Here is an 11,701-nt window from a genome sequence, read left to right on the forward strand (position 1 = left end):
ATATGCATGTAGCTTACATGCTTGTCGTATAACCCCACCCGCAAGGAAATATGGTGGGCCATGGGCAAAAGAGGATGCAGGAATAAACAGTAACTGAGAGAGAGAGAGAGAGAGAGAGAGAGAGAGAGAGAGAGAGAAAATAGAGAGACCATAAGATGGAATAATCGGGGGACACGAGTTACTCACATCTTTCATTAGAACGATGAATGCAGTCACTATTGTAGTCATCAAGAGTTTATATATGTCTCATCTCATCGTTTTATTAGAAAATATTTATAATTGATGCTCATCTTAAAATGCAGTCACGAAATATCGAGTTAAAAAAAAAATTCTATAGACTGTAGAATGACTCAATAAAAAATCTAATAAACATTATTTTTTATAGTATATATAGGGGAGTGTGTCTAGGTATGAGACGGTTTTTGTTTTTGACCCATAAATTCTAAATGGGTAAACGAAATTGTAAATAAAATATACCGTTCGAAAAGTAACTTATGTACGCAACTTTTATCCAAAGAAAGTATAGTGTTTAGATGGACTCAAAAAAAGTTATGATCAAGTTTCCCAGCACACCGCTTTTGTCAAAAAAAAATAATGTGTCCAATTGTGAGACACTTGTTAAAAATTGCTAAAATTTAAAAAGTTTGTGTCTATATTCAAAAGTTTGACATAAAACGTTATGTTTAGTATAAATAATTAAATATATTAATTATATATATTATTAAATAGTAAATAATAATATTTATTCGTCAAAATATGACTATTAAATAAACACAATTTAATAGCTCCAACAAGAGCATTAAAATTTATTTCTTCTGAATCAGTTATTGACTTTCTTCCACTTTACATGCCGAAAAATACAAGAAAAAAAATCAAAGTAACATTTAAAAAGTATTCCTGCAACGTCGTATTTTTTATGCTGCCCAGATGCGGGTGTCGATACCGTCTCACAAATTTTGAGATAAACTTAAAAAACGACTCAAAAAAACGAATTAAAATAAAAAAAATAAATATTTTTTTGCATGACACTACACTATTATATTTCCATATATTTTTTAACGCTAAATCCGAATTCGAAGTCAGAATTGACAGATTTACTAAAATTTTTAAGATTAATAAAAAAAACGAAAAAAAAAATTTTGAGATAAACTTAAAAAAACGACTCAGAAAACCGAATTAAAATAAAAAAAATATATTTTTTTTTCTATGAGACTGCACTAGTATAATTCCATGTATTTTTTCACGCTGAATTCGAATTTATAGTCAGAGTTGACAGATTTGCTCAAAATTTTGAGATAAACTCAAAAAACGACTCAAAAAACCGAATTAAAATTGAAAAAGAAAATATTTTTTTCTATGACACTACACTAGTATAATTCAATATATTTTTAAACGCTAAATTTGAATTCGAAGTCAGAATTAACAGATTTGCTCAAAATTTTGAGATAAACTCAAAAAACAACTGAAAAACCCGAATTAAAATAAAAAAAATATATTTTTTTGTATGACACTACACTATTAGATTTCCATGTATTTTTTTACGTTAAATCCGAATTTAAACTCAAAATTGACAGATTTGCTCAAAATTTTGAGATAAAATAAAAAAAAACGACTCAAAAAAGAACTCAAAAAACCAAATTCAAGTCAAAAAAATAAATATTTTTTTCTATGACACTACACTAGTATAATTCCATGTATTTTTTTAATGCTGAATCCAAATTTTAAGTCAGAATTGACAGATTTGCTCAAAATTTTGAGATAAAATAAAAAAAACGACTAAAAAAAAACTCAAAAAACCGAATTAAAATGAAAAAAATAAATATTTTTTTCTATGACACTACACTAGTATATTTCCATGTATTTCGAAATGCGGAATCCGAATTTAAAGTCAGAATTGTCAGATTTACTCAAAATTTTGAGATAAACTCAAAAAGAACTCAAAAAAACGAATTAAAATCAAAAAAATTAATATTTTTTTCTATGACACTACAGTAGTATATTTCCATGTATTTTTTCACGCCAAATCCGAATTTAAAGTCAGAATTGTCAGATTTACTCAAAATTTTGAGATAAACTCAAAAAGAACTCAAAAAAACGAATTAAAATAAAAAAAAATAAATATTTTTTTCTATAACACTACACTAATATAATTCGATATATTTTTTCACGCTGAATACGAATTCGAAATCAGAATTTACAGATTTGCTCAAAATTTTGAGATAAACTCAAAAAACGGAATTAAAATTTAAAAAAAGAATATTTCTTTCTATGACACTACACTAGTATAATTCCATATATTTTTTCACGTTGAATCCGAATTTAAACTCAGAATTGACAGATTTGCTCAAAATTTTGAGATAAATTTAAAAAACGACTCAAAAAACCATATTAAAATAAAAAAAATAAATATTTTTTTGCATGACACTACACTATAGTATATTTCTATGTCTTTTTTCACGCTGAATCCGAATTCGAAGTCAAAATCCCAATTGTGACATCAAATTCGGATTCAGCGGGAAAAAATATAAAAAAATATGCTAGTGTAGTGTCATACAAAGAATTTTTTTTTTTATTTTAATTCGGTTTTTTGAGTCATTTTTTGAGTATAACTCAGAAAAAAAGAATCAATTTGACAATTCTGACTTTGTTATTTTTATTATTTAGTTTACTTTGCAGCAATAATCATTTACCTTCATTTGTTTATAAACAAATTGTTTAAACAAAATAATATAAATTTTAATTATTATTTTATTTATTTATATTATTTATCTTACTTTGCGGCAAATATCATTTATCTTTAATCATAAAATTTAACTATTTTCTTATATATCTTTGGTAATTTATTGCAATAATACAAGTCAATTGACGTGCAATTGCAATTGACTTGTATTAGTGCAATAATTGACCAACGATGAAAGAAAATAGTTACATCTTATCATTTAATTGAAATTTTCTGGTCGATACTAATTCTAACATTTAACTAAATTAATATTATTTAACTTCATTTGTTTATAATAATTTTTTTTTACAAAATAATAGAAATTTTATTTATTTAAATTTATTTAACTTATTTCTATCATATATTTTACTTTGTAGCAATTATTATCATTTCTCTTCATTTGTTTATAACAATTTATTATAAAAAATATTTAAAATTTTATTTATATTATTTTATTTATTTGTATTATTTATTTTACTTCGCGTCAATTATCACTTATCGTCGTTTGTTTATAACAATTTGTTTAAACAAAATAATTGAAATTTTATTTATTTGTATTATTTATTTTAGATTTATCATTTATTTTACTTTGCGGCAATTATCACTAATTTTAATTTGTTTATAACAATTTGTATTGAAATTTTAAAAATTTAATTGAAATTATAAATTGAAATTTTATTTATTTTTATTTGCGGCAATTATCACTTATCTTCATTAGTTTATAACAATTTGTTTAAACAAAATAATTGAAATTTTATTTTTTTATATTATTTTAATTATTTGTTTCATTTATTTTAATTTATATATATGTATGTATTTAATTAAATAACATTTTTATGTCATTCCTATTATTTTATGCAATCGATGAAATAATTCTTCATACTGAAAATAATGTTTGTTTTTCTTCTAAAATAGGAGGATTCAATTCCTAATAGAGAAAGTGTGTAACCTTCGTTTCCTTAACCGCGGTATAAAATTGCATTTTATAACATACCTATCGTATTACATTGTTTTTATATATATTTTTTATTTTTATAATTTTTTTTGCTTTACTTTTAGTTTACTATTTTTTACTAATTATATACTTTTTTCCTTTTGTCAATTCTTTTTATGTTTTTCTGCGACCTTCTTATACTTTTTTTTTAAATTTTCTATACACATTGAATTATCCGTTTTTTTAAATAAAAAATATTTTCTTCTGTTTGCAATTATAAACGCTCTAAATAATTTTAATTCTTAGGCAAGGAAGAATGAAATTTGACACTGGGATTTTAAGTATATAGATGAACAAGATCATCGTCAATGAAACTTTAGAGCACGTAGAAAACACGTTGTTTAATTAGCTTAGTTAGCACTCTATTTTGACTTGGCCTTCCCACACCTCAAGGGAAATTGAGTAAGCATATTTTCATAAGGCCAGCTATAGATATTTTAATTTTTAAATATTTATTATCCCAAAAATTTAGTTTTATACTTAAAAAAAAAAAAAAAAAATTTTGTTTTCAACACTTTGCTTGAATTTTTTATTATGCAAATTTTATCTTTCTAAGAAAAAATATTTTAACACTGAATTCATAATTTTTGTACTTTTTGAACAATGTTTTTTTTCTTGTAGTAATCTGAGAAATTAAAAAAAAAAATTTTCTCTAAATATCAAAATAAAATAACTGAATTTGTTTATAACAAATTAAAAAAACAAGAAAAAACTGAATTGCATTAATAATGTATTTAAAAATATATTTTTGTAGTAATATGAAAAATTAAGAAAAATTACCGTGAATAACAAAATGTAATAACTGAATTTGTTTATAACAATTGTTTATAATAAATTGAGAAACAAGGAAAAACCGTATGGCAGTAAGAATGTATTTCAAAATTTATTCTTGCAGTAATCTGAGAAGTTAAAAAAAGTTTTCAATAACAAAATGAAATTACTGAATTTGTTTATAATAATTGTTTATAACAAATTAAAAAACAAAGAAAATCTCTACAGTAGTAACTGTGTATTCAAAAATTTATTCTTGTTGTTATCTAAGAAATTAAAAAAAAAAAATTACAGTGAATAACAGAATGAAATAACTGAATTTGTTTATAACAATTGTTTATAACAAATTGGAAAACAAGGAAAATTCGTATAGCAGTAGTAATATATTTAAAAGTTTATTCTTGTAGTAATCTGAGAAATTAAAAAAAAGTTTCAGTGTATAACAAAATAGAATAACAGAATTTGTTTATAATAATTGTTTATAACAAATTAAAAAGAAAGGAAACACCGAATGGCTTTAATAATGTTTTTAAAAATTTATTCGTGAAGTAAACTGACAACTAAAAAAATTTTTGCGAAAATTACAAATTGCTATAAATAAATTTGTTTATAACGATTGTTTATAACAAAATCAAGAATGTGATAGCAAAAATATGAGGAAATTTTTTTTTATTAACTTTTGACCTTAGAAAATTTATAAAAAATTTTTTTCAAAATCTAATGCCACGGCGGAGTTTTTAAATAATTAAATTTTGAAATTAAAAAGAAATTTTTGCTTCGGATGAAAATTAAGACCAGCAAATTTTTTGAACCTCAATTCACAAAAATTCTTGACTGTGCGACGCCTCCAAAGTTATTAATGAAGATGGCCTATAGTTGGGATCACGAGAACACTTAACCCAACGATGGATTGCGAAATTGACTCAAACATTTAATCCGCCCTCTCTTGTCTGAATTTATTCTATGTTCCTATTACTGACAAGCCCTTAAGTATTGTCTCTTTCATTTATAAGGTCTTTAATTTCTAGATTCAAAGTCAACAGGCTTTTCCGGTCATGGTCTTTATAAGGTAACATCATTTCTTATAGATCATTACAAACATTACTTATTTACTATAATTATATATTTACAACACTACTAGGTGAACAAAATTACTTCCAAATATATTCATCAATTATTTTCAAAAAATATTCAAAATTCAATTATTTCCAATAACCAGTATTTTCCTCAAATTTCGTAAAAGAATTCAATTATTTACAAAAAAATCGATAAAATTCATCCAAAATTCAATTATTTTCATAAATAATAAAAATTTTCACAGAAATTCAATTATAATGTAGAAAAGGATTTTCAAAAAAATTTCAAAAAAAATCAATTATTTAACAGAATTTTTATAGAATTCTTCACAATAATTCAATTACTTTCACTAATAATAATATTTTTCATGGAAATTCAATTTTTTAAACAAATTTTTTAATAAAATTCTAAGCAAGAATTCAATTATTTTCATAAATAATAAAACTGATCGAAGAATTTCAATTATTTTGAATTAATTAATATAGAAAAAATTCAATTACGTTTTCCAAATAAAGTTTTCCACAAGAATTCAAATTATTTAAAATAAAATTTTCATAATATTTATTATATTTCGAAAAAATTAATTATTTAAAACAATCTATATAAAATTCATATAAAGAATTCAATTATTTTCAAAAATAAAAAAATTTTCACAGAAATTTAATTTTTTAAAAACATTTTAATAAATTTTTTCGCAATAATTCAATTATTTTCATAATCAAAATTATTCAAAGGAATTCAATTATTTTTGAAATTTTTAACAAAATTTCAATTATTTTTAAAACAATTTTACATGAAATGCTCGAGAAATGTATTTATTCTTAAAAAATTAATTTCAATTCCTCGAAATAATCAATTATTTAAAAAAATGTTTTTTTAAATTCTTTCAAAGAATTCAATTATTTACAAAAATTTTAGAATTTTTCTCAGAAATTAAATTATTTTAAGATATTTTAATAAAATTCTTTGCAAAATTCAATTATTTTCATAAATAACAATATTTATCACAAGAATTCAATTATTTTTAAAAGTAATAAATTTAAAAAAAAATCTAATAAAATTATAAGCAAGAAATTAAATTATTTTTATAAATAATAAATCTCATCGAAGAATTTCAATTATTTTTAATTAATTAATTGAAAAATTCAATTATTTGCACAAATAAAGTTTTCTACAAGAATTCAATTATTTAAAATAAAATTTTCATAATATTTAAAACAATATTTACAAAATTCATATGATGAATTCAATTATTTTGAAAACTTACCAAATCTTTAATAGAAATTCAATTCTTTTTAAACATTTTAATAAAATTTTTCGCAATAATTTAATTATTTTCATAAATAATAAAACTATTCAAAGAATTCAATTATTTTTGAAAATTTTCATAAAATTCTCAGCAACTATTCAATTATTTTCATAAATAATAAAATTCATCGCAGGATTTCAATTAATTTAAGTATATATTTTTACAGGACTTGCTCCAAAAATGTAATTATTCTTCAAAATTTAATTTCAATTCATCGAAGAAATGAATTATTTAAAAAAATGTTTTCTTAAAATTCTTTGGATTAATTCAATTATTTACAAATATATTAGAATTTCTCACAGAAATTCAATTATTTTCAAATATTTTAATAAAATTGTTCGAAAAAATCAATTGTTTTAAGTACAATCTTAATTAAATTTTTTAAAAATAATTCAATTATTCTTTTAGATTTTAATAAAATTCTTCGCAAGAATTCAATTATTTACATAAATAATTCTTCGAAAGAATTCAATTATTGTTAAAAACTTAAAAAATAAAATTTCTAAACAGAATTCAATTTTTTAAAAAAATGTTTAAAAAATTTTTTGTAAGAATTCAATTCTTTTCATGAATAATACAAATTTTTTAGGAATTTAATTATTTTAATTAAAATTTGCATAAAATTAGTCGAAAGAAATCAATTATTTAAACATTTTTTATAAAATTCTTCGCAAGAATTAAATTATTTTTATAAATATTTAAATTCTTTGATGAATAATAAAATTCGTTGCAGGTCAATTAAATTTATTAGCAGAATAAGAAAGAAGTAAATATTTTCGATAAAAATTGGAAAAAAGTCAGGAAAATATAAAATATGGATTGGAATTTTTGTCAGTTTTATAAAGTGTCCAAAACGAATTTTTTTTTTGGTCGTCAAGTTTAATTTTTCGATAGCGACTTTTTTTTAGTTTGTAAGCTACTTTTTTAAAATTAATTATCGACTGCGAATTCTGAATGAATTATTTTCTGTAATTATAAAAAAAATTTATTGTTTCCAAGATTTGTTTTATTGCTGAATTGTTAAAAATCTAGTAAAACGTTTAAATTAAATATTAAAAGAATTGTTACGAAAATTATAAAATTGTTGCAAATTGATGATATTGATGAATTACAACCATAGCTGGAGCAAAAGTGACACTCGATTTCAGCGTCTGGATAGAAATCTTTGAAATTACAGTAATTTTCGATTTTACTCGACGAAACGCAACCTCTCACTGTTGTATGCCTCGATTTGTCTAGATGAAAAAGAAAAATATTGATGATCACATAAAATAAACATTGTAATGTTAATACTGATTGTAGTAATGAATTATAATTAAATTTAGGAATATGAAAATTAAAAAAATTAGTAAATTTTTTGTAATACTATTAAAATTTACTGGAGGACTATGATAATAATAATCGACAATGTTTTATGGATGCTTTGCGATTAGTTCAAAAATTTGGAAAACCAGATTTATTTCATTACTATGACATCCTGTGAAAGTCTAATGACTTCCAAATTTACGGTTTTATTAACGATCATTTTATTTTGCCCTTTAAAAAAATTAATATATGGAAAATACCTGAAAGTCAGTGGTTGTGCTCCCCATAAATTGATTTTTAATAAAGAAAAAAAAAAATGATTCGTAATTTTTTTCATCAGTTTCAAAAATAGGTATTAAATTTTAAATTAACAGCGAAGCATGTTTGGTATCTTAAATTAAATTTTGAAACTGAAAAGTGCTTACGAGATAAAAAGTCATAGGCACATTATTTGTGTAGGTAGATAATTATTACAGTAGTCAGGTTCATATTTACCCACGTTCTCAAACATCAAACGATTTATTGTTCTATGTATGCACAACGGGGACAAAAATAATTATTTCAATATTACCGCTTACATGTAATTATACTTTTGAGACATTGTTGAGATCCATTTTGAGAACATTGAATTAAATCTCCAGATCGTCCTGCAAAAGGATCGTTGCATTCTTGTGTTCGTTCCTTCTTCAAGTTTGTATTACATTCATAACACCATAATGTGTCATCTTCATTGTAAACAATTTCTAAATAAAAATCACAAATATTTAATTTTTTTTGTACTTTTAAAATCATAATAAAAAAAAAATTATAACAAATAATTTTACAAAACTTTTAAAATATAATTTTTTTCTCTAAAAAATTAAACATTAAAAAAAATCGAGGAAAAGCTTCTTATTTTGCCCTCATAACTGTACATTCCCCTTTTAAAGTGAGAAGTAGAAAATTAGAGGAAATAATTTAAACAAGACGTTTCCTCTAAAAAAAAGAAGTGCAACATCTTTAGTGAGGAGGAGAAATTTAATTACGTTAATTATTACCATCTAAATATAGCATTCTTTTCAAAGTTTAAAAATGAGTTTTTAAGAAATAGAAGGATGAACAATCAACAGTAGAAAAATGTCAATTGAAGAATTTTTTTAAAAAATTAAATTAAACAGAAACTACTGATTCATGTGTAAATGATTCTTTCCGTGAGTCAAAAGGAAACAATTACCGCACGTTTTTTATTGATAAATGTAAATGTTCTTAACTAACATGAATCACTTATTGCGAAAAAAATTGTTTCTCAAATATCCAGATAATTCACTTTTTAGATTACCAAACTGCGTTTTTAATTCTCCTTTCAAAGTTTCAAAATATAATTTCAAATTTTTATTTCTTCTTGATTAGAAAATTAATTTCGGTGCTAATTAAAAATTTATTCAATAACGAATATTAAGAATTTGATTAAAAAAAACAACTTACGAATATTAGATAAAGCCAACAGTAAAATTAGTAGACCACTTTGATAATAAGTCATTTTACTTCTGATTTGAATTCTTCTTTAGAGACTTGCAAAGTGACGTGAGATAACTTATCTCTTAAGTCATAAAGGACCGACATAATTTTACAAAAGGTAAAAAATAGGAAGGAAATACTTTTACCGATAAAAAAAATAGTTTCTCACACTTTACATCTACTAAAGAAATAGTTATGTGAAAATTTATTAAAAATGAATAAATTTTCCTTTAATTTTCAAATATGTTAAAAACTTGTTTAATCTTTATTATCCCGAAGTTTAATGATCTATTAACATGTAGTTTAAAAAAAAAATTTATAATTTTACAAATTTTAAATTAAACTTGTTTTGCAATTAGGATTCTTTTTTCTAACGTATACTTCTCAATGGAAATTAAAATGTAATTACAATTTCAGTCGCTATGCACCGCCATTCAACAGATTGTGAATGATTTTCAAGTGCTGCAACTAGTTTCTACTTTACCAATTCAAGATATCCTTCTATCTTTTAGATACAGGATTCGAAACATCAATTAATTCATTCTTAAATAAATATTTAATATTTAATAACATATAAAAATATTATTATAAAACATGAAGATATCAATCAGTCCGAGTCTTCGACTCAAAGTGATTTCATTTATCGATTTTAATAAAATCTGCCAGGCGCAACTATTTTATTTATCGATTTTGACCAAGTCTGCCCGGCGCAATAATGTTATTTATCGATTTTGACCAACTCTGCCCGGCGCAACAATGTTATTTATCGATTTTGACCAAGTCTGACCGGCGCAACAATGTTATTTATCGATTTTGACCAACTCTGCCCGGCGCAACAATGTTATTTATCGATTTTGACCAACTATGCCCGGCGCAAGTATTTTATTTATCTATTTTGACCAAGTCTGACCGGCGCAACAATGTTATTTATCGATTTTGACCAACTCTGCCCGGCGCAACAATGTTATTTATCGATTTTGACCAACTATGCCCGGCGCAAGTATTTTATTTATCGATTTTGACCAAGTATGCCCGGCGCAACAATGTTATTTATCGATTTTGACCAACTATGCCCGGCGCAAGTATTTTATTTATCGATTTTGACCAAGTCTGCCCGGCGCAACTATTTTATTCATCGATTTTGACCAACTCTGCCCGGCGCAACAATGTTATTTATCGATTTTGACCAAGTCTGCCCGGCGCAAGTATTTTTTTTATCGATTTTGACCAAGTCTGCCCGGCGCAAGTATTTTATTTATCGATTTTGACCAACTCTGCCCGGCGCAACAATGTTATTTATCGATTTTGACCAACTCTGCCCGGCGCAACAATGTTATTTATCGATTTTGACCAAGTCTGCCCGGCGCAACTATTTTATTCATCGATTTTGACCAAGTCTGACCGGCGCAACAATGTTATTTATCGATTTTGAACAAGTCTGACCGGCGCAACAATGTTATTTATCGATTTTGACCAACTCTGCCCGGCGCAAGTATTTTATTTATCGATTTTGACCAACTCTGCCCGGCGCAACTATTTTATTCATCGATTTTGACCAACTATGCCCGGCGCAAGTATTTTATTTATCGATTTTGACCAAGTCTGCCCGGCGCAACTATTTTATTCATCGATTTAGACCAACTCTGCCCGGCGCAACAATGTTATTTATCGATTTTGACCAAGTCTGCCCGGCGCAACTATTTTATTCATCGATTTTGACCAACTCTGCCCGGCACAACAATGTTATTTATCGATTTTGACCAACTATGCCCGGCGCAAGTATTTTATTCATCGATTTTGACCAAGTCTGCCCGGCGCAAGTATTTTATTTATCGATTTTGACCAACTCTGCCCGGCGCAACAATGTTATTTATCGATTTTGACCAACTATGCCCGGCGCAAGTATTTTATTTATCGATTTTGACCAAGTCTGCCCGGCGCAAGTATTTTATTTATCGATTTTGACCAACTCTGCCCGGCGCAACAATGCTATTTATCGATTTTGACCATGTCTGCCCGGCGCAACAGT

General features: G+C 24.6%; 1 protein-coding gene across 1 annotated transcript; it reads right to left on the reverse strand.

Moving 5' to 3' along the window:
- Positions 1–7,841: 7,841 nt before the first annotated feature.
- LOC122498671 lies at positions 7,842–9,785 on the reverse strand. The gene is made up of 3 exons (XM_043606522.1): positions 9,640–9,785; positions 8,754–8,918; positions 7,842–8,105 (listed from the first exon to the last, which is right to left on the reverse strand). The coding sequence occupies exons 1-3, from the start codon at positions 9,692–9,694 to the stop codon at positions 7,891–7,893; spliced, it is 435 nt and encodes a 144-aa protein (XP_043462457.1). The 5' UTR covers positions 9,695–9,785; the 3' UTR covers positions 7,842–7,890.
- Between the last annotated feature and the right edge of the window lie 1,916 nt (positions 9,786–11,701).

This window comes from Leptopilina heterotoma, unplaced genomic scaffold (genome assembly GCF_015476425.1).
Source record: "Leptopilina heterotoma isolate Lh14 unplaced genomic scaffold, ASM1547642v1 Lhet_157, whole genome shotgun sequence".
NCBI lineage: Eukaryota > Metazoa > Arthropoda > Insecta > Hymenoptera > Figitidae > Leptopilina > Leptopilina heterotoma.